Source organism: Ornithorhynchus anatinus, chromosome 18 (assembly GCF_004115215.2).
Source record: "Ornithorhynchus anatinus isolate Pmale09 chromosome 18, mOrnAna1.pri.v4, whole genome shotgun sequence".
In the NCBI taxonomy this organism is placed as follows: domain Eukaryota; kingdom Metazoa; phylum Chordata; class Mammalia; order Monotremata; family Ornithorhynchidae; genus Ornithorhynchus; species Ornithorhynchus anatinus.
In genome coordinates this window covers 28264998-28288643 of record NC_041745.1, presented here as the reverse complement: position 1 = coordinate 28288643, position 23646 = coordinate 28264998, and the positions used below count along the sequence as shown (strand labels likewise).

Sequence of the window (23646 nt, the reverse complement as noted above, 5' to 3'; positions counted from 1 at the left end):
GGCTGAAGTGAGGGTAGGTTTGCAGCCAGTGACAGGGATTTGAATCCACCCACATTTTAGAAGCAGCGTGGTTCAGTGGAAAGAGCCTGGGCTTCGGAATCAGAGGTCATGGGTTCGAAGCCCGGCTCTGCCACTTGTCAGCTGTGTGACTGTGGGCAAGTCACTTCACTTCTCTGTGCCTCAGTTACCTCATCTGTAAAATGGAGATAAACTGTGAGCCTCACATGGGATAACCTTTCATTCATTCATTCAATAGTATTTATTGAGCGCTTACTATGTGCAGAGCACTGTACTAAGCGCTTGGGATGAACAAGTCGGCAACAGATAGAGACAGTCCAACCTGATTACCCTGTATCTACCCCAGCGCTTAGAACAGTGCTCTGCACATAGTAAGCGCTTAACAAATACCAACATTATTAATGTATGTATATTATCTGTACCCGCCTTCTTTTCTCATGAGACCATAAACACCGTCAACATAGGGACAGTGAGAAGCAGTTTGGCTTAGCAGAAAGAGTACGGGCCTGGGAGTCAGAAGGCCTGGGTTCTAAACCCAGCTCTGCCACTTGTCTAATGTGTGGCCTTAGGCAAATCACTTAACTTCTCTGTGACTCAGTTACCTCAGGTTTAAAATGGGGATTAAGACCGTAACTACTATGTGGGACAGGGACTGTATCCAACCTGATTATCTTCTATCTACCTCGGTGCTTAGTACATTGTTTTGCCCATGGTAAGTGCTTAACAAATTCCATTTTTATTTGAAGTCCCTTTTCTCACCCCCTAGAAAACAACCTGCACAATCCCTCAAACTCCCAGTTTGGTCCCAGAGCCTGGAGCAGATGTGACATCTCGGGCAGTTGGAGGAGAGAGGATCGAGTCACATGCAAATCAGCGCCTGCTCTCGGGGACCCCAATATGTTCCTGCCAGAACTGCCACTTCTGCAAGGGACTTTCCACAGAGTACCGGGTGAGGAACTGTGAGCAGGGTGGTCCCCTCCCTTTGGAAAACTTTGGGCAGTAGCCCCAGCAACCTAGCAATAGCAGTGGTGGCCACAGAGGTGGCAAGAGATCTGACGCCAATAGCTAGAGAGGAAGGGGGCACTTCCTTGACAAGCAGTGTGGCCTAATGGATAGAGCATGGGCCTGGGAGTCAGAAGGACCTAGGTTCTAATGCTGGTTCTGCTAGTTGTGCTGTGTGGCCTTGGGGAAGTCACTTCACTTCTCTGTGTCTCAGTTACCTCATCTGTAAAATGGGGATTAAGACTGTCAGCCCCATATGGGACAGGGACTGTGTCCAACCCACTTCGTCTGTATCCACCCCAGCTCTTAGTACAGTGCCTGGCACTCAGTAAGAGCTTAACAAATACCATCACTATTATTAGCGGGAAGAACAAAGCCTGGAGAATCGGGAGATTGGGTTCTATTGCCTGCTCCAACACTTGCCTGCCATGCAATCTTGGGCAAGTCACCTAGTTTTTCTATGTCTCAGTTTCCTCATCTGTAAAATGGGGATTAAATACCTGTTCTCTCTCCCTCTGAGAATGTAAGCTCCATGTGGATCAGGGACTGTGACTGGTCTGATTATCGGATGTCTATCCCAGAGCTTAATACAGTGTTTGGGACTTAGTAAACATTAGACAGATGCCATTATTTTTACTGAGGCTTTCTCAACTGTTACTGGGGCTATAGCTGCCTTAGAAGCAGCATAGCCTAGTGAATACAGCATAGGCTTAGACATTAGAGGGCCTGGGTTCCAATATCAGCTCGGCTACTTGTCTGCTTTGTGACCTTGAGCAAGTCGTTTAACTTCTCCATTACTTAGTTACTTCATCTGTAAAATGGAGATTAAGTCTGTGAGCCTCATGAATTGCGTTCAGTCTGATTACCTTGTATCTAGCCAAGTGCTTAGTACAGTGCCTGGCACATAGTAATGTTTAACAAATACCAGTAAAAGAACAAACAAACCCCTCAAGCATTTGTAGGTGTGAAAGTGTGAGTTTGTATGAATTACCCTCTCTCTGTTCACTTAGTCTATCCTGGGCGGCTTTCTCTGCTCCTGCCTGAACTTGCCACCCACAGAGAGACCCAGTCACAGACTAAGTGTCGAAGTGCGGGGCCCGTGTTACACAACATGGCTAAAAGCAACAACTTGTCAGGCTGTGTTCAGGTATTCGCACCAGCCAGTTTACCAGGGCACAGTTCATATTTCCCCCAGTAAAATATGGTCCTTCTTGATTTCTCAATTTTAAGGCTTGAATCCCATGGGATGTCTCTAGATTCCGGGCTTCTGCAATGTCAAAAACCACTCAGCTTGGTCAATGTAGTAGGAGGAGTAGCAGTAGTAATAATGTTGGTATTTGTTAAGCGCTTACTTTGTGCCAAGCACTGTTCCAAGCACTGGGGTAGATACAGAGTAATCAGGTTGTCCCACGTGAGGCTCACAGTTTTAATCCCCATTTTACAGATGAGGTCACTGAGGCACCGAGAAGTGACTTGCTCAAAGTCACACAGCTGACAGGTGGCGGAGGCGAGATTAGAATCCATGACCTCTGACTCCTAAGCTCGGTCTCTTTCCACTGAGCTATGCTGCCTCTCTAAGCAGTAGCAGTAGTGGTAATAATAACAATATTTATTAAGTGCTTGTGTACCTAGTCCTGGGAAATTATACACTTATGAGAATTAGACAGGGTCCCTAGCCCTTGAGGGGCTCATGATCTAAGCAAGGTCACAATTTAAGAAATATGAATTGTGATATTTGTGCCAAGCACTAGGGTAGATAAGAGATTCAAATGAGACACAAACCCCATCCTGCATGAGGAGGGAGAGAAGGAGAATAGGTGCTTTATCCCCATTTTACACACAAGGAAACTGAGAAACAGAGAAGTTAAGTGGCTTGCCCAAGTTGACTCAGCAGACTAGTGGTGAAGCCGGAATTAGAACCCAGGTCTCCTGTGCTCTTTCCACTAGTTCACAGTGACTTTACCCTTCCTGCCTAACCCTTCCCCTCCTGGCCCAGAGGCTGCACTGAGCATTTTCTCTCGCCCTCACACACACCTGGCATCTCTGGCCATTCTCTACCGGATGCAATCGCTGGACTGGGGGAAGAGGGACCTGATTCCATACCTCTACTTTCTGGAAATTCCTCAGTGTATTAAAGCAGAGCAGAGCGGGGGTGACTGGGATCAAGAGATTAGCAGGCCGTCCACTTAACTCCTTCTTTTCAACTGGGCAAAGAGGAAAAGCCATAAAGAAGAGTTACCTGCCAGCCACTTACAGGCCAATCGATCCATGGCATTTACAGTGGTATTTGTTAAGTGCTAACTTTGTGCCAAGCACTGTACTAAGTGCTGGGGTGGATACAAGCAAATTGGATTGGACACATTCCCCTATACCGCATGGGACTCACTGTCTTAATCCCCATTTTACAGATGAGGTAACTGAGGCATAGAGCAGTGAAATGACTTCCCGAAGCCCACACAGCAGACCAGTAGCAGAAACGGAATTAGAACACCAGGTACTTTTGACTCTCAGGCCTGTACTCTACCCACTATCTTGAGTGCTTACTATGTGCACAGCACTAAACTAAATGCTTGGGAGAGAACAATCCAATAGAGCTGATAGTTACCACAGCAGGGGGTGGTGTGTATGTGTGTGTGTGTGTGTGTCCTACAATCAATCAATGGAATTTATTGAGTGCCTACTAGATGAAGAGCACTGTACTAATCATTTGGGAGAGTACAATACCACAGAATTAGCAGATACATTTCCTGCCATTTCCTGCTTACTGTCTACACTGGCCTTTTCTGCCAACTCTCTGCTTTCACTCAATCAATCAAATCAATTACAGCACCTTCTGTATTGTGCTGTTTGGGCTGGGGCCATTCAGGGCAATTTGGAACAGTTCCATGTATTCAATTGTATTTATTGAGCACTTACTGTGTGCAAAGCACTGTACTAAGCAGTTTGAGATTGGGTTGCTAACCTGGGCAGTGAGCAATGACCAATACATGTTCTCAATGACTATCCTTCCTTTAGCTACCCATCCTTAATCCTCCTCCCCCTCTCCCAGGACCCTTTTCCCTCAAGGAGGGGGAGCTCCTACCCATTCTTCCTATTTCAATTCCAGACATTGAGGTAACCTCATCCCTCAGCACATGACCTACTCCACCCCATCTTAGCCATCTAGTGATGGGGCCGATATGTGGCACCCTGCCATGTTTCCTTCCACCATTGCCCTAAATCACTTATCCATAATAAGACCCAATGATCCTTCACGCCAAACTATTCATTTCTATTTCCCTCCCCACCCCTCCCTTACACTCGTCTTCTACCACCCTTCTGACCTCCAACCCCACTCAGATGTGATCTTGGGGACTCTCATTCCTTCTGGAATGAGAAGAGCACTGTACTAATCATTTGGGAGAGTACAATACGGCAGAATTAGCAGATACATTCCCTGCCCATAACAAGCTTACTGTCTACACTGGCCTTTCCTGCCAACTCTCTGCTTTCAATCAATCAACCAATCAATCAATCACAGCACCTTCTGTATCGTGCTGTTTAGGCTGCTGCCACTCGGGGCAATTTGGGACAGTTTTGTTCATTCACTATTATTCCTACATCCTAGACCTATTGTTTTCTCAAGTCCAGTGCTCGGCACACAGTAAGAACTCAGTGAACACCTTTGATTTTGATTGTTCTCCCTCCACTTCCTCACCATTCCTGAAACCTGAGTCTGTCCAGGTGGCATATGCATATCCCATTGTTCTCAAGGTGGCCTCAACTTGTCCCACCCTCTGTGCACCCTACCTACATCTGACTTTCAGAAAATGTATGTTGGGGTGGGGGTTGATCTATTTCTCAACCTGAGAAGTGGTGTGGCTGAGTAGGTAGATCATGGGCTTGGAGTCTAATCCTACTTCCACTACTTGTCTGCTGTGAAACCTTGGGCAAGTCACTTAATTTCTCTGGGCCTCAGTCCTCGACTGAGTTCTACCTGATTTACTTGTATCCGTCCCAGCACTTAGTACAGTGCCTGGCACTTAGTAAGTGCTTAACAAATTCCACAATTCCACAAAAATGGGGATTAGGACTGTGAGCCTCATATAGGACAGGGACTGGGTCCAACATGATTTGCTTGGGTCTATCCCTGTGCTTACTATAGTACCTGGCACATAATAAGCACTTAACAAATACCATAAGAAAAGAAAAAAAACTATCACAATTCCACTTTTGATCCATCTCATCTTCTCCAGTTTTTGCTTTGGTTAACTAAGAACCCCAACTCATCTCACCTCTACTATTTTCTTTGGCTAGGCTGGGTTGAGTTGGGTTGGACTGAGTTAGTCGAGCTGAACTGGGCTGGGCTAGATTGAGCTGGGTAGGTTGAGTGTGACTTGGCTGGGCTGGGTTGAGCTGGTTTGGTTGAACTGGGCTGGGCAGGCTTGAGCTGGGCTGAGCTGGGTTGGGCTAGGTTGGGCTTTGGCTGGGCAAGCCTGGGCTGGGCTGGGCTGGGTTGGGCTAAGTTGGGCTTTGTGCTGGGTTGGTTGAGCTGGGCTGGGCTGAGCAGGGCTGAGTTGGTTGATCTGGGCTGGACTGGGTGGATCTGGACTGGGCAGCTGTTACCAGGCACCCCACTCAAGTCAGGTGGTCATGCTGAAATAGAACAAGTGACCAAGGGCCAGCCAGCTAGACCTAAACTAACCCTTCAGGGCAGGGAATAGTTTCCAGCTTAGCCAATTGGTGCATACCCAGCCAGAAATCCCAAACTGCCCTGAAGAGATGATCAGCTGTGATGGAGGAAGCACCACAGCAAGTGGGACAATGGCTGCTAATGCTGATGAAGACCTTCTTCATCAATCCAATGCCACCATTTCAACACAATACTATGGGGTTCCCACAAATCTAAAAACACTGGGGTGTGGCTGCATCCTAGAAGCCTGGGTATCACCCCCCATTAAGCATTACCACCAGATCCATGGGACCCTGAGAAGTAGTCTATGGCCTAATAGAAAGAGCACAGGCCTGGGACTCAGAGAACCTGGGTTCTAATCTCAGCTCTGCCACTTGTCTATTGTGTGATTTTAGACAAGTCACCTAACTTCTCTGTGCCTCAGTTCCCTCAAGTGTAAAATGGGGCTTCAAAACCTATTCTCCATCCTACTTAGACTGTTAGCTCCATGTAGGACCTGATCATCTGGTATCCACCCCAGCACTTGGTACAGTGCTTGAACATACTAAGAGCTTAACAAATACCACAGTTATTAGAAGCCTAGAATTCTGTTCCTCTCAGCAGGGTGCCATATTATTCTTATTATATTATCATATTACTTGCCGACTGCCACGATTATTTTTATTTGAGGCCAGGTACTAGGTATTTTTTCCCAGCACTTAGTACAATGGTTTGCACACAGTAGGTGCTTAATAAATACTACTGCTACTACTATCCAGCTTTCATAGTCCTTAGAGAAGCAGCCTGGTCTAGTGGAAAGACCCTGGGCCTGGGAGTCATGACCTTGGGCATGTCATTTCTCTGTGCCTCAGTTCCCCATCTGCATATTGGGGGCTCAAGTGGCAAGAGCCCGGGCTTGGGAGTCAGAGGTCATGGGTTCTAATCCCAGATCTGCCACTTATCAGCTGTGTGACATTAGGCAGGTTACTTCACTTCTCTGGGTTCCAGTTTACCTCATCCGCAAAATGGGGATTAAGACTGTGAGCCCCATGTGAGACAGGGACTGGGTCCAACCTGATTACCTTGTATGTACCCCAGGGCTTAGTAAGTAGTAAGCGCTTAACAAATACCATAATTATTATTACCTATTTGCTCTCCTACTGAGACTTTGCGCACCATGTGGGGCCTGCTTATCTTGTATCAACCTCAGTGATCGGCATAGTGCTTGGTGCATTGTAAGTGCTTAACAAATACCAATAATATCACTATTATTATTACAAAAGCATTGACACCATCAGTTTTAATTAAGCAATCAGTAGTATTTAATGGGTGCTTCTTACATGCAGAGCCCTGTACTGTTTGGAAGAGTATAATATAATAGAATTAGCAGACACGTTCCCTGACCATAATGAGCTCACAGTCTAGCCAAGGAGACACACATTAATATGAATAAATTAGTCATTTATAATATATATTTTAAAGCTATTAATAATACCTTGGTTTTTCTATAACATTTTTATTACCAAAGCATGCTCACATTAATTAGTTTATTTCAGGCCTCACAATGCTGAGAAGTAGGGAGAGGAGGCAGGTATTATTATTTTTCCATTTTACAGATGGGGAAACTGAGGTACAGGATGACTCACTCACAGTCACACGGCAGGTTAGCGGTACAGCTCAGACTAGAACCGGGCACTATGGCTATTAGATTGGTGCTCTGCCACTTCACTACATGGCTTCTTCTAGATGTGGATTTTGGATATAACTTAATGTCCTGTCTGATCCACTGTCCATTCCAAAGGCGTAAAGGAGGGATGCTTAGTTCAATTTATTATTTGCAGCCATGCTGGAGGATGCGACAATCAACCCATCAGCCATATATATCAATTGCTTTCTGTGTGTAGAGCACTGTACTAAGCTACGTGGCCTAATGGATAGAGCATGGGCCTGGGAGTCAGACGTCTGGGCTCTGCCACTTGACTGCTGCTTGACCTCTGTGCTCAGTTACCTCATCTGTAAAATGGGGATTAAGATTTTGAGCCCCATGTGGGGCGTGGACTGTGTCCAACCTGAATACTTTATATCTACCCCAGCTTTTAGAACAGTGCCTGGCAGAGTAAGCATCTAGCAAATACCATTAGAAAAAAGAGGGTACAATACCAAGAATTGATAGACATGTTCCCTGACCACAGTGAGCTTACAATCTACAGGGAGAGACAGACATTAATATGAACAAATTATGGATATATACATAAGTGCTGTGGGGCTGAGGAAGGGGTGAATAAAGGTTGCAACAGATCTGGTTGTAAAAGACCTAGAAAACATCTCCAAATCAACAAACTGAGGATCATCCAAACTCCTAGACAAAGTCATTCAAGTATTGTTCTATAGAGATGCTTGCTTCCTTGAGGTACACAACCCCAGAAAAACTGCAAATGATTGTTAAATCTTTTCCACTAAACTGCCAGAAATTGGGTGCCCATTATAAGTCTAAAAACACCTGAGGTAATATATCCGTTTCTAACAGGAAAGCTCATACACCAAAACTCTATTCTAGCATCACAGCCGTAAACACTGGTCACAGAATTCTGCTACCTAGGCAGCACACTGACCACTGATGCCACAATAACAAGGAAATAGAAAGTGAAGCCAAGAAGACTAGCAAATCCTTTGGGAGACTAGAGTGTGGTGGCAGTGTGGTATTAGCCTCCAGACCAAAGAAAGGACTATCTACAAAGCTATAGTGCTGTCTAACCTTTTCTATACCTGAAGACCTTGACCAACCACACTCAGATGCTATAAATAGCTTCTTATCTGCTCCATCAGTGTCACATATGGACTATTCCCAATATCCAGTGGCAAGCCAGAATCACAAATAATAAGATCCTTGAACTAAAAGAGTCGCCTAGTTTTTTTTTTTTAAAAAAAAACACGTCATTTGTTAAGCCCTTATGTGCCAGGCACTGTACTAAGCACTGGGGTAGATACAAGCTAATCAGATTGGACACAGTCCATGTCCCACATGGGGCTCACACGTTTAATCTCCATTTTACAGATGAGGTAACTGAGGCACAGAGAAATAAAGTGACTTGAAGCTTTTACTCTAGACTGTAAGCTCATTGTGGGCAGGTAATGTGTCTGTTATATTATTATACTGTACTCTTCCAAATGCTTAGTACAGTACTCAGCACACAGTAAGCACTCAATAAATACAATTGACTGACTGACTTTGAAGCTATGCACTCTTTGTGTGACTTGTGAGAAAAATCCATGTCAGATGGGGATACCCAAACAGCTACTGGTGTGGTTAGCTGAAATTACGAAATTGAAAGCCAAGAGATAGTAAAGGAAGACTCAGACTCTACTGCATTTCAGCCCAAAACTGGGTAGCAAATGCTGCAGGCAGACCAGTACAGCACACTGCAATCAAGCAAGGGCTTGAGAGAGTATAATAGAATTGTGTTTGCCACCTCTACTGTCCTCTCCCAAACAATTAGTACAGTGCTCTGAACCAAGTAAAAACTCAGTAAGTATGACCGATTGATGGAATAAAGGGGCCTCTTTTTACATACAAGCTCCGCAAGGATTGCAAAAACAGCATCAGTAGCTACAAACAACAAACTGTTCAGTATAACAGAAGCCGTGTAGCCCAGTGGATGAAGCACAGGCCCGGGAATCAGAAGGACCTGGGTTCTAATCCTGTCTCCACCACTTGTCTGCTGTGTAACCTTGGGCAAGTTGCTTTAACTTCTCTGTGCCTTAGTTACCTCATCTGTAAAATGAGGATTAAGACTTTGAGTCCCATGTGGGACATGGACTTTGTTCAACCTGGTTACCTTTTATCCACCCTAGAGCTTAGAACAGTGTCTGGCACATAGTAAGCGCATAACAAGTACCATAAAAAAACCAGAAGATAGTTTCTGTGGGTGCACAGTACAAATGGAACTGTAGGTTCTGCATGAGCCTTTCAGGACTGCAAATGCCCAGGGACACACACATACACATGCAAATCTCACCATCAGGTGTCTTTTTTCAACCATGAAGGACAACTCTGTATATACTGTGGAGCACTATCCTGCATATCTACTAGGTGCAGAGCACTTCACTGAGCACCGAGGAGAGTAACATGAAAGTAGAAGACACAATCTCTGCCTTTAAGGAGCAGTCTGGCCAGGATGGCTAGTCACTCCCCTCTCTACATCAGACAGACCTCTGTCCCTCCTCACACTTAAATCCCTCTTATAAATCCCTCCTCCTTCAGTCTCCCCCAGTTAATTTCTCAGTTTCTGTGAACCATATCACCCTTTCAGCTAACTCAACTTATGAATTTATAGCATACGTATACATGTCTGCTCAATGCATTTATTCTTTTCACTCCAGTTTTAAATATGTTCAAGTTTGTCTCTCCCATCAGCGGGAAAGCCCCCTATGGACAGGGAACTCATCAATTCATTATTCTGTACATTTCAAGCATCTAGTACAATGCACTATATCAAGTGGATGCTCAAGAAATGTTCCTCCTCCTCAGTTCCCAATAATAATAATTGTGGTATTTGTTAAACACTTGTCAAGAACTGGAGGAGATACAAGTTAATCAGGTTGGACACAGTCCTTGTCTCACATAGGGTTTCCTGGTCCAAGTAGGAGAGAGTATAGGTATTGAATCTCTGTTTTGCCGACGAGGAAACTGAGGCACAGAGAAGTGAAGTGATTTGCCCAAGGCCACACAGCAGGGAAGTGGTGGAACACAGGTCATCTTACTTCTAGATCACAGGCCTAGTGGTAGAGCACAGGCCTGGGAGTCAGAAGGACCTGGGTTCTAATCTAGGCTTTGTCACTTGTCCGCTGTAAGACCTTGGGAAAGTTACTTCACTTCTCTGTGCCTCTGTTATCTCATCTGTAAAATGGGGATTAAGACTATGAGCCTCATGTGGGACAGGGACTGGATCCCACCAGATATGCTTGATTCCACTCAAGTGCTTAGTACCTGGCATGTAGTAAGCACTTAACAAATACCACAATTATTATTATTGTCATTATTTTCACTAGACCACCCTGCTTCTGGTAAAAGGCCCCTTTCCACTCTCTGGCCCAGTGAGCAATCTGTTCTCAAACAGTAGGAGAACCACTCTTCCTGCATCTTTAGCACTAAAACTCCACACATTAATTTTAAGTTTGAGCTTTAAGCCCCTGGCCAAGCTCTCTCCAGCAGGGTAACCTTTGACCTGAGTTGGCTTGCCTAGGACTTGGAGGCCCAGGCTGGGGGCCCCTTTGAAGTCTCTGACTCTCAGGCTCCCCTGGACGCTCCACTCAGATCCACTAGGTTGGACTAAATCCTCAGTGGAGGCTCCAAACCGACAGATCTGGTTAGGTTCTGGTGCATCAGTCTGGGGCCCAGGTGTGGAAGATGAATGGTGGGACGGGTGGAGCCATTCGAGGAAGTGGAAATCAGGCTTTGGAGAAAATAAAACCCTCAGAGACCCAGCAGTCAGCATTCCCTCCCCACCCTGCCCGAACCAGGAAGAGCGAGCAGAAGTTGGCATTTGGCAAAACCTCTGAGGTGGGAAGTGTAAATGCTGAAAGAAAAAAAAAAAAAAGGACAAACCGGCTTGACAGTTACTTTCACGGCAATCATTAATTTGAACTGAATTACAATGGAAAAAGAATTCCGAGCAGAAAAGTAACAAGAGTTCATCCCGTTTAATCATCTCAGGGTACGCCATCTGCCGGGGTGCTCAAAAGAGAGTGTTGTAAAGCTGAGATTCAAATCAAACCAAGATTGCAAAAGGTGGTGTTGGGATTTGGAAACAGGAAAGCCAGGGCCTGATTGCAACATCATCATGTGCCGTGAGCCGAATCCTTAGTCACCCAGGCTGCGCTCCTGAGTCACGTGGCGCTTGGAAAGTGAAATCACTCCATCGGGTCACAGGATCTCGGATTCGCCTTACGACGGGGTTCGCAAGTCCGGACACCCCTGTTGCCCATGCCCGATGCTGCCACCCATGCCCAGTGCTGCCACTCGTGCCCGATTCCGTGGCCGGCCCAGTTCCGCCTGCCAGCAGGAATGCTTTCTGGCCACCTCCACTCGGATTCTGGGGTGGGGATGGAGTTTGCAGGGACAGTGCCCAGGACACCCCCTGCCCCTGCTGCCCTGGCCAACCTGCTATGCACTCAGAGGGACTCTGGCTAGACTTAGAGCTGGGCTAAGGAATGGCCTAATGAATAGAATGTGGGTTTGGGAGTCAGAAGGTCATGGGTTCTAATAATAATGGTGGTGGTATTTCCCGACTCCGCCACTTGTCTGCTGTGTGACTTTGGACAAGTCACTTAACTTCTCTGAGCCTCAGTTCCCTCATCTGTAAAATGGGGATTAAGACTGTGAGCCCCATGTGGGACAGCGACTTAGTCAAAACTGAATACCTTGTATCTAACCCAGAGCTTAGAACAGTGCCCAGTGCTTAACAAATACCATAAACTTTAAATATTATTATTATTACTCTCTCAAGCACTTAGCAGCACGGCCCTGTGGCAAGAGCACAGGCTTGGGAATCAGAGGTCATGGGTTCTAATCCCAGCTCCGCCACTTGTCTGCTGTGTGACCTTAGGCAAGTCACTTCACTTCTCTGGGCCTCAGTTACCTCATCTGTAAAATGGGGATTAAGACTGTGAGCCCCACATGGGACACCCTGATTACCTGTACCCACCCCAGTGTTTAGAATAGTGCTTAGCACATAGTAAGCACTTAACACCATAATAATAACTATTATTATTAATAATAATCCCCATTTTACAGATGAGACAACTAAGGCACAGAGAAGTGAAGTGATTTGCACAAGGTCACACCGCAGATGAGTGGTAGAGCCGAGATGAGAACCCAAGTCCTCTGACTCCCAGGTCAGTGTTCTTTCCCATTAGGCCAACGCTTAGTACCGTGCCTGGCACGCAGTTAGCACTTGATAAATACTATTATTAGTATTGGTTGCCCAATACTCATGGTTGGAAGAACCAACCCTCACCCCTAACTGTCCCCTCTTTATCCCTAACTTTCCCTCAAGTGACTCATTAAGTACAGTAAGCTTGTAACCATGGCTCCGGCCCCCCTTTCTGGGAGAGATTAAAGGAACAAGTCCAAGTCAGCTCGCAGTAGAGTCATTTCCTGGACTCTTTTCCTAAATGTTTGGGGCATTTTTTTCATAGTATTTTTTAAATGCTTACTTTGTGCCAGACACTGTACTGGGGTAGATAAAAGCTAATCAGGTTGGACATAGTCCATGTCCCACATGGGGTGCACAGTCTTAATCCCCATTTTACAGATGAAGTAACTGAGGACCAGAGAATTTAAGTGATTTATCCAAAGTCACCCAACAGACAAGTGGTGGAATCGGGATCAGAACTCTGGTCTTTTTGACTCCCAGGCCCGTACTTGATCCATGAGCATTAACATGGATACCCAGATACAAAGCCAGTTTGAGCACTGAGAGCCTTTATGCTGCCCTCCCCTCTTATGCCTGCCGCTGATCGGATGGAAAGTCAATCTTTTCTTGCAATCATTCGTGTTTTTACTAAGCAATTACTGTAGCAATATTAAAGATATTTATTGAGTTAATAACAATAATGGTATTTATTAAGTAATTTCTATGTGCTATGTACTGTTCTAAGCTTCAGATCAGGTCAGACTCAGTCCCTGTTCCACAAGGGGCTCACAATTTAACCTGGGAGGTGGGTGGGGAGAACTGATACTTCATCCCCATTTTACAGATGATGAACCTAAGGCCCAGAGAAATGAAGTGACTTGCCTAAGGTCTCACACCAGGTAAGCGGCAAAGCTGGAATTAGAAACCAGGACTTCTGGCTCCCAGGCCACATTAGGCCACAGTGCTTCTAACTGCAAAAAGCATTTGGGAAACTACAACAGAAGCATGAGACACATAGCTTGCCCACATAGATTTGCACTCTACTGGAAGAGACAAATAAAAATATTTACAAATGAGATAATCAGAATAAGCTGACTAGACAATTGCTCATACATACGTACAGAAATGCTGAGGGAGGACATGTAATAAGTATGCGAATGCTAGGGGCTGAGTCTCGAAGCTTATCGGAGGAGTTTTTGTTTGATGGGGAGAAAAATGAGAAGTCTTCGGAGGGACCTGAGGAGAGGGGAGACATGAGATGAGTGACACTTCAAGAAGATGATCCTTAAAACTGCGTAAAGTATAGATTGGAGGGGAGAGAGACTGGAGGCAGGGTGACCGGTCAAGACACGGAAACAGTTGTTCAGGTGCGATAATGAAGAGAGCTAGGACCAAGGTGATAGCAATCTGGGTGGCAAGGAATGGGCTGGAGGATTTGGTGACTGACCGAAACGGGAGTTAAAAGAGAGGGAGGAGTCAAGGATAATGCTAGGGTTTTGGACTTGGAAGACAGAGAAGATGATGGTGGGGTCAAATGTACGGGGAAGGTTTGGTGGAGGAATGGAATTAGGAGGGAAGATGAGTTGTTCAGTTTTGAAATAGGTTGAGCTTGAGGTGCCAGCAGGACGTCCAGGTAGAGATATCCCGGAGGTGGGGGAGAGGGAAAGAAGTCAGGGTTGGAGAGGTAGATTTGGGCGTCATCAGCAAAGTTGTATTTGAAGCTATGAGAGTGGATGGAGTTTGTGCAAACTGAGAAAAGTAGGGGACCTGAACAGAGGTTGGAGTATTACCCACTGTTAGGAGATGGGAGGCAGAGAAAGAACCAGCTGAAAAAAGCAACGTGTCCTAGTGGAAAGAGCATTGGGAGTCAGAGGACCTGGGTTCTATCCCCAGTTCTTCTGCTTGCCTGCTGTGACAGCTTGGGAAAGCCACTTAGTTTCGTTGTGTCTTGGTTTCCTCATCTATAAAATAGAGATTAAATACCTGCTCCACTTTCTACTTGGACTGGGAGCCCCATTTGGACAAGGGCTGTGTCGGACAATTATATGTACCTCAGCTCTTAATCAATTAATCAATCATATTTAGTGAACCCTTACTGTTTGTAGAGCACTGTTTTAAGCACTTGGGAGAATATAATAAAACAGATTTAGTAGACATGTTCCCACAGTACAGTGGTTGGCACATAGTAAGCATTCAACAAATACCATTTAAAAAAAGAAAGAAAGAAAAGAAACTCAAGAAGGAATAGTCAGAGAGGTAAGAGGAGAACCAGGAGAAAGGCTACCAGACTGAAAGAGTCTCAAGTCTATCGATTATTTGGAAGGCAGGTGATGGGGCTGAGATTTGGGTGCTGGGATCCCCATGACCCAGAACCAACCATACAAAAGGGCCAGCTATTTATAGTTATGATCCAAGATGTCAGTTTCATTTCACACTCTAAAATCAAAGAGCCCTTTGGAAGGAAAAGAACAGCTACAGTACAATCCGAGCAGAAACGTTCTGTTCATGGAATGAAGATCTGGTCAACCTGCTGTTTATCTATGCAGGGAATGAGCTCATTTGGTGTTTGGTTTTCTGAGTTCTGCAAATAGGGTTGCACTTAGTTGCCTGAGGCCAGGCCTCAGGGTGCAACGCTTCACTGGGAATCAGTCAGAGCCGGCCTGCTCCTTCTGCCTCAACCTCCCCAAACAGGCCAGTCCTGCTCTACGAACCAGCAAACCCGGATTCACTTGCAGCCCCCAATACCACCTTGAGAGCCGGTCCCCAGTGGCCCACTGTTCCTGCGTGGGTCAGTTGAATGGACCCTTGCTCTCCCAGTTCTCACCAGGAGCAGAATCAGTTTGGGGGCCTGGTGTTTTCCATGCGATACTCTCATCGTCAGCCCCTCCCTCATGTCCTCCCTTCCCCTTCATTTCCAACAGTCCACCACTCTCCTCTACCTTTCGGCCTTACTAAAATCTCATCTCCTCCAAGAGGTCTTCCCTAATGTCTTATTTCCCCACCTGCTCCACCTCTTTTCTCCGACACCCACGTATTTGAGAGAAGCAGCATAGCCTAATGGAAAGACCATGACTCTGGGAGTCAGAGGATGCGGGTTCTAATCCTGTCTCTGCCATGGGAAGCAGTGTGGCTCAGTGGAAAGTGCCTGGGCTTCGGAGTCAGAGGTCATGAGTTCGACTCCTGGCTCTGCCACTTGTCAGCTGTGTGACTGTGGGCAAGTCACTTAACTTCTCTGTGCCTCAGTTACCTCATCTGTAAAATGGGGATTAACTGTGGACCTCACGTGGGACAACCTGATTAACCTGTATGTACCCCAGCGCTTAGAACAGTGCTCTGCACATAAGCGCTTAACAAATAGCAACATTATTATTACTTATTTTATGTGACCTTGGGTAAGTCACCTAATTTCTCTATGCTTCAGTAAAATGAGTATTAAATCCTACTTCTTCCAATTTAGACTGTGAGCCCCTGTCCAACCTGATTAATTTATATCTACCCCAGCGCTTAGGACAGTGTTTGGCACATAGTAAATGCTTAACGAGTGCCATTATTATACTTCTCCAACCCCTGAGCACTTGGATACTCACTCCACCCTCTCAGTACTTATTTCCATATCCTTATATTCTGCTCTTTCCCCTATCTGTAATTTATTTTATCACTAGTACCTCCAACTAGATTGTAAACTCCTGAAGGGCAGTGATCTTGTCTACACACTCCATTATATTGTATTCTCCCAAATGTTTAATACAGTGCTTCACACACACACTAAGCACTCAATAAATAGCACTGATTGATTGGTGGATTGACTGATGGATTTAACCAGAGTCTTTAATATCTTTCCTTGGATTAGCCCTTCTTTTTGTCCAAACTTCACTGTCCAACCTTTGCCAAGGGCACCTCTGATGTCTTTAGTTTCTCCCTATCAGTGAAAACTCCACCAAAAGCCTGACATATCACTTGGGCAATTCACCTGACATACCTAGGTGTCAGTGTCCTCATCTGTAAAATGGGGGATTAAAGACCTTTTTAGTGTGTGACTGTGTCTGATCTGATTGTACTTTGCCTACTCTAGTGCTTAGTAAAGTACTTGGCACATAGTATGTGCCTAACAAATACCACAGTTATTATTGATATTATTTTTGCTATTATTAAAGCAGGGACTGTGCCTCTGGATCCCTAAAAAATGTATGCTGACCACAATGAGGCAAGTCTGAGTATTTAATTGAACTGAAGAATTATTTCTGCTTTCATTTTGGTAAAGACCATAATTTCTCATAGTATACACACTGGACTTCATGAATATCATGAGGAGAACTCACTAAAGTTTAAAATGGACCATAACATGGAACAGGTCAAGCCTGGGGCCTCGGGGGCTGGGGATGGAGAGATGGATGTTGGAGGAACTGGGAGGGTCTGAGTCACTTTAGAAGAACCTTTCAGACTGCAAGAGTACTTTCTTTTGTTAATCACTTACAATATGTCAAACACTGTTCTAAGCACTGGGGTAGGTGCGATCAATTAGATCTGATACAGTTCCTGTCCCGCATGGGGCTCACAGTCTAAGTAGGAGGGAGAAGTAAAAATCCCCAAATTTCAGTTGAGGAAACCGAGGCACAGAGAAGTTAAGTGACTTGCCCGAGGTCACCCTGCAAATTATTGTACTGGCAGAGCCGGGGGTAGAAACCAGGTTCTTGACTCCCAGACCCATGCTCTTTCCACTAGGCCATGCCGCTTCTAAAAAGGATTGAAATCTTTTGAGCATTTCCCAAGATAGCCAATGCCCTCCTATGAGGTCAGAGTGTTTTCCCTGCACTCCTTGTTTTTGCAGACAGGGAGTGAATATTATCCCCACTTTCCAGGTGGAAAATCTGGGGTAAAGATGGGAAACTGTCTGCTAACTCTGTTGCATTGTGCTCTCCCAAGCACTTAGTAAAGTGCTCTGCACATAGTAAGAACTCGATACCATTAATTGATTGATTGATTGATTGATTCAGGGATTTAGGCATGGCCATACCCTAATCAGGAGGAACCAGGAAGAAAGCCAGACTAGGGCAGAATATTTTATATCTACTTCAGTGCTTAGGACAGTCCTTGGCACATAGTAAGCACTTAACAAGTAGCACAATTAATATTATTAGGGCACTTGCCACCAGCTCTAGAGCCATGGGAGGGACGATCACCATATTGGGTCCTGGGAAAGTGGGCTGAACAGCCAAGCCCTCCCTTCCCCTTAGTCACCTCATGAGCCCCCCAGCTTCCTGTTATGGCTCAGGTCCAGCCCAGAGGCCTCCATTTGTGGGACCTGACAAAGCCCATCCAACCATGGCTTCTCTTCTCTCCTGGTATCTGTTAGACACTGACCATGTGTCAAGCACTGTGCTGAACTCTGGGGAAGATACAATACAATAAGATTGGATATGGTCCCTGTCCCACAAAGCACTCACTGAGCGAGGGAGAACAGATGAGGCAAAAAGTACCAAGCATTTAAGTGACTGGCCCAAACTCACACAGCAGTCAAGTGGAGGAGCTGGGAATAGAACCCAGGTTTTCTGACTCCCAGTCCTGTGCTCTTTCCACTAGGTCTTTGTGTTCTTTGCGAGCTTTTTTTTAATTTTTTTAAAATTGTACTCATTATTGCTCACTTATGTGCCAAGCACCATTCTAAGCAGTGGGGTAGATACAAGGTAATAGGGTTGGACACAATCCATGTCCCACAAGGGGCTCACAGTCTTAATCTCCATTTTACAGATGAGTAACTGGCACAGAGAAGTTAATAGACTTGCCCAAGGTCACACAGACAAGTGTTGGAGCTGGAATTAAACTCAGGTCCTCTGACTCCCGAGCCCGTGCTCTTTCCACTAGGCGATGCTGCTCCTCTCACCTCTGCACTCTTCCCTAAAAAGTTAAGAATCTAAAATAGCGTGGGTGAACTAAGTGAGGAAAGAACCCGATCAGAGATTCAGCTGATAAATGGGGACAGAGCAGGCCACTGAGTGGCAGCTAATATGAAATTGTGCTTTAAGGTGCTTCTGAACCTCGAGAGCCTGCCAGTCAGCCCTGCACAAAGCCAACATTGTCTTGGAGACTCAAGACTGAGACGATGGGCCTAATCTGGGCAAAGACTTGGTGTACCCAGAACCGTGTCATTAAAAAATTGCAACAACAGAAAGAAATACAATTTGAGCCATCTCATTGTCCCAAATGAGGAACAGGGTTTGGTTTAGCTCCCTAGGAAAGCACAAGGCCATCTTCAGGCCCAGAAAAATTTCACTGGGGAAAAAAAAAAATACATGCAACCATCTCACATGGTCAGTAGAATTGGCTGAGAAAATCACGATTGAATATCGGAGGGTTTTATTGTTTGCCAAAAATAATTTGCTTCCCAACCTCAGCCCGTGGGAGGTGAAAATTGCTACCTTATTTCTACAGGTTGCGTTTCCAAGGCAGGAAGGTTGCCTGGTACAGCTGAATCTGACTAATATACACATGGAAGCAGCTGGAGGCTTTCTTAGGAAAACAAAATGCACATTTTATAAAGTAGTAAACTGAGGCAGTGGAGTGAGATGTTGCAAATCCCAGTGAAGAGTTCTCGGTCCTCTCTTCGGATTTTACCAAAATGGCACTCCAGAAGGTACAGTGTTTACTTTTCTATTTAAACAATGCTTCGATTGTGAACCCCTTACACAAAAGCAGCACAGTGACTGGAAACTATGGGTAGGGAAGTCATGAAGGGCCCATAGAGAGAGATCAATACTGCACAGACAAACACATTAAGAACATTTCCTCCAGAAGTCAGGGTGGACAATGTTTGAGTAACCACACTAAGCAACGGAAGCTTTACACTATCCACCAATCAAGAATTCAGCTCCTCACTTCCATACGCTGGAGTTCAGTGAAATAAAGGCAAGGGGAAAGAGGAAGAGATTGAGGAGTGGGGGATGGAAAGCTGAGGAAGAGGAAGAGGAGGAGTATGGGAAAAGGTGAGTCGGATTATTGTATCTGGAATTGATTAATAATAATAATGTTGGTATTTGTTAAGTGCTTACTATGTGCCGAGTACTGTTCTAAGCGCTGGGGTAGACACAGGGGAATCAGGTTGTCCCACGTGGGGCTCACAGTCTCAATCCTCATTTTACAGATGAGGCAACTGAGGCACAGAGAAGTTAAGTGACTTGCCTAAAGTCACACAGCTGGCAAGTGGCGGAGCCGGGATTCGAACCCACGAACTGATTCTAGTTTAGAACAGCAAGGCCACTGAATGTGTTTATGGCATGGTGATTTGTGGATTACATATATTTCCCCAGTACAATCTCATAATGACAATCCCTCAGAACGTCCCCCAGACATCCTATTTGGCACCTATTTGGAAAATCAGCTGAATTTTGTCATTGAACATTTAATTTTTTGGAGTGGCTTTTCTGAACAGGTGATTGCTTAGGGAGACAAATACAACTACATTATTAACCAGAAAATCTTGTCATGAGATCCTGAACAGGGAGAAAGCAAATTCCTGCTTAAACAAACTAAGATTGCCAACTATCATCTTCTGCTAAGAATTCTGCAGCAACCAACTCCACTGGTAGGCTCTTAGTGAGGCAGAGCTAGGTTAATAGTTTTGAAGCAAGGGACTCTGGTCTCTTTGTGAACCCCAAACTCAGTTTCTCCTCACCAAATCGTTCTCATTGTGGAAGCAGACTCTGGATAGATGTCAGTGAGTTCCAAGGCAGAGAGTTACCACTTTGGGGGAAACCAAGATAGACTGCCATTTCCATTTCACAGCAGCCAAGCTCAGTTCTTGAGTTCTTGATTTTTCTATTTCCAAAGAACAAGTTCAGCTGCTCTCTCCCCCAATCCACTATCCACTCTTTCTCAAGGCTACTCAAAACCCAGTAAACCTCAAGGATGTGTGCATTTTGAGTAATTTTTTCCAGTCTATTCTTATTCAATGTGTAAAATCTGAGGAAACATAGTAATAATAATAATGGTGTTTGTTAAGCACTTACTATGTGCCGGGTACTGTACTAAGCACTAGGGTAAATACAAGATAATCGGGTTGGACACAGTCCAGGTCCCATACAGCGCTTCCAGTCACAATCCCCATTTTGCAGACGAGGTAAGTGAGGCACTGAGAAGTGAAGCGACTTGCCCAAGGTCACAAAGCAGACATGCTAATACGGTAGCATGCAACTCCAATCCTATCTCGACCATATGTCTGCTCTGTGACCTTGTGCATGTCACTTAACTTCTCTGTCTCAGAGTCCTTTTCTGTAAAATGGGGATTTAAATATATATTCTTCCTCCTAGACTGTGAGCCCCACATAGGGCTCCGATTGTATCTACTCCAGCACTTAGTAATGTGCTGGGCACATAGTGTCTAAAATACCATTATCGTTATTGTTGTTATTATTATTATTCAGTGATCATGAAACAAAACCCACAAATATGCCCAGTTTCTCCCTTCCCTTCATTTATAATGCTACCAACTCCTATGAGCAACATTCTGAGAATGGGCAGATCTCATTTTATAGCACTAATCATTTAATCAATCAAGTAATAATATTTGTTGAGCATTTATTGCCTGCAATGGCCTGGTTTAAATGCTTGGGAGAATACAACAGATTGCACAGACATGATCCCTGTCCTTGAGGAGCTTTCAGTCTAGTTTAACAATAGACATGGGACTTCCCAGGAGAAGTGTGGTTGAGGGGCCGATTAAACAGTAACCCCAAAACCATTCGGTGTCAAGTCCTGTACATCTACAGCTCTTCTTCTCAGCCACTTATTACAGTGCTCTGCATGCAGTAAGTGCTCAATGAATACCACTGATTGATTAGATAGCATTTCTGGTCTTTTTTTAAAAATCAAATTAAATCCAAATGAAAGCCCAGACTGTAATGGATCACAGAGAGGAACAGAACTGGAAAAATGGCTACTAACTTCTAACAGCTAGTTTTTGAAGTCTTGGTATAACGTCCGGCAGAGGACTCGGTATTTTTGTAATGTTTCCTCTGAAACTCTCAAATCATCTCCCCACCCTGGGGTGGAGGGAAGAGAGAGTTTATGCGTGTAGGGCTGTGGGGGTGGGTGAGGGGTGAAGGGTAGAGTAGATAAGAGAGAAAGAATGCAGAAACAAAAGTGTCTGCCACTCCTTTCCTCTCATATGGGCAGGAAACCTGTCTGTTAATTCTACTGTATTGGATTATCCCAAGCGCGTAGCACAGCGCTCTGCACATAGTAAGCGTTCAATCTCTGCTTTTACTGCCGCTACAGTTTCTGACCGTACACCTCTACAGAACGTTGAACAAGAATCTTTATTCTTTCTGGAAGTCCAAGTTGTCTTTCGTTTCTCTTCTACCAGGCTCTGCTTAATACCACAAATGACCTTTCACCTCTCTGATCCGGCACCTGCAGCTCCCCCGGTGGACTTCATTAAGTTGCTTTCCCACTGGCAGGCCTCCGAAAAGTGTAGCAATTTACCGCATATTTGTTGGGACTGCCTCCAGAAAGCTTTCTTCCCCCTTTAAAATCATGTGCTCTCAGCATACTCGTTAAGGCTGCACTGTCCATCTACATGATTACTTCACGAAACAAAGTAGCTGATAAAGAAGCCGAGAAGTATAGTGGCCTAGCGGATATGGGAGTCAGAAGGACCTGGGTTCTAATCCTGCTCTGCCACTCGTCTGCTATGTGACCTTGGGCAAGTCACATTACTCCTCTGGGCCTCAGTTAGCTCATCTGTCAAAGGGGGATTAAGGCTGTGAGCCCCATGTGGGACCTGGACTTTGCCCGACCTGATTAGCTCGTATCTACTCCCAGCGCTTAGTACATTGTCTGACACATGGTAAACGCTTAACAGATACACACCTATGCATAACGACACCACTATTAAGAGTCAAAGCTTTCCAAACGTTCTTTCAGATTGGTAGTCAGAACTGTGATATTAGGATAATTTAAGTTGTTTTGGGCAGTAAATAATACTAATGGTATATGTTAGGCGTTTACTATGTGCCAAGGACTTTTCTAAGCGCTGGGGTAAATACAAGGAAATCAGATTGTCCCACGTGGAGCTCACGGTCTCAATCCCCATTTTACAGATGAGGTAACTGAGGCACAGTTAAGTGACTTGCCCAAGGTCACACGGTAGTCCGGATAGAAACTGTCATATGTCACAAGTTCTTCCCCTTTGCCTGTTCCGGGCAGAAGAAATGTCACTTTTTGCTGAAGAACGGCCCATGTGCCCCCAAAACTAGGACAACCTCGACCCCTCTCTTACACGCAGGGCTCCAGACGTTGAGCGTTTAAAAGCCAATTTTTGCGCCTAAATGTTCCTTGAATTTCAAGCTCATCACTTCTCCGGCCCCGTCTTTTCCAGGCTTTAAACAAACTGATCTCCCCCCTCCCCACACCCACACACCGTCCCACGCCGCCCCTCCCCCGCGTCAGGGCTGGAAAGGATTAATCAACCCAAATAACATCAGTTGGCTAACTCAACCAGCCCCGCTTTTACGAATTGAGAAACTTGCAGAAGTTTGGCGGGGATCTGGAGGGGCGGGGGAGGATTTGGGGCTGAAGAAAAAGGGCGAACGAAGGGCAAGGAGCGAGGCTAACACGAGGAGGACGGCTGGGCCATCCATCCTGACCCACCTACCTGCGAGGGCCCTTGGATCTTCACCGACCGCATCCACTACGGAGCTTCCCCAGGAGGAAAACTATCGCATCTTCTTCACCCTTTCTCTCGGGGAAACCAAAACCAGGAGCGTCCGACTTGCTCCCTACCACGCTGATTAAAGCCACGGCTGTCCCAACTTCAGTTCCTCGCTCGGTGGTCGCTCGTTTAGGTTTTCAGTAACCCTGGGCCTTCGGTGTCCTTCGGGAGGATCTTGCGATTTCAAGTCGACCACGGTTCTCCCTGACCTCCTTTACACCCCTGGTCCAGACTCTCACCAGAAGGGTACTCCCAGACAAACGCCTGATTAAGAGGAAATCAGAAAAGCTGCTCCACTTCCAGGGCCTGACTTTCGGGCTTCCCCCTTCCCTGTTTCTCCACCCTCCCCACCCCAC

The 23646-nt window shown here is 45.5% G+C and overlaps 1 protein-coding gene across 3 annotated transcripts in view; it reads right to left on the bottom strand.

Moving 5' to 3' along the window:
- The window catches only part of RBM47 (RNA binding motif protein 47), a 130426-nt gene that overhangs the window by 106493 nt on the left and 287 nt on the right, over window positions 1-23646 (bottom strand). For 2 of the 3 annotated variants that reach the window (XM_029046682.2, XM_029046684.2), the window contains exon 1: window positions 23234-23623. In XM_029046682.2, coding sequence (XP_028902515.1) covers window positions 23234-23266 — 33 coding nt within the window. In that variant the 5' untranslated portion in view covers window positions 23267-23623. Of the gene's footprint in view, window positions 1-23233; window positions 23624-23646 lie in introns of those variants that run through there. The other variant, XM_029046683.2, reaches the window with a different exon arrangement.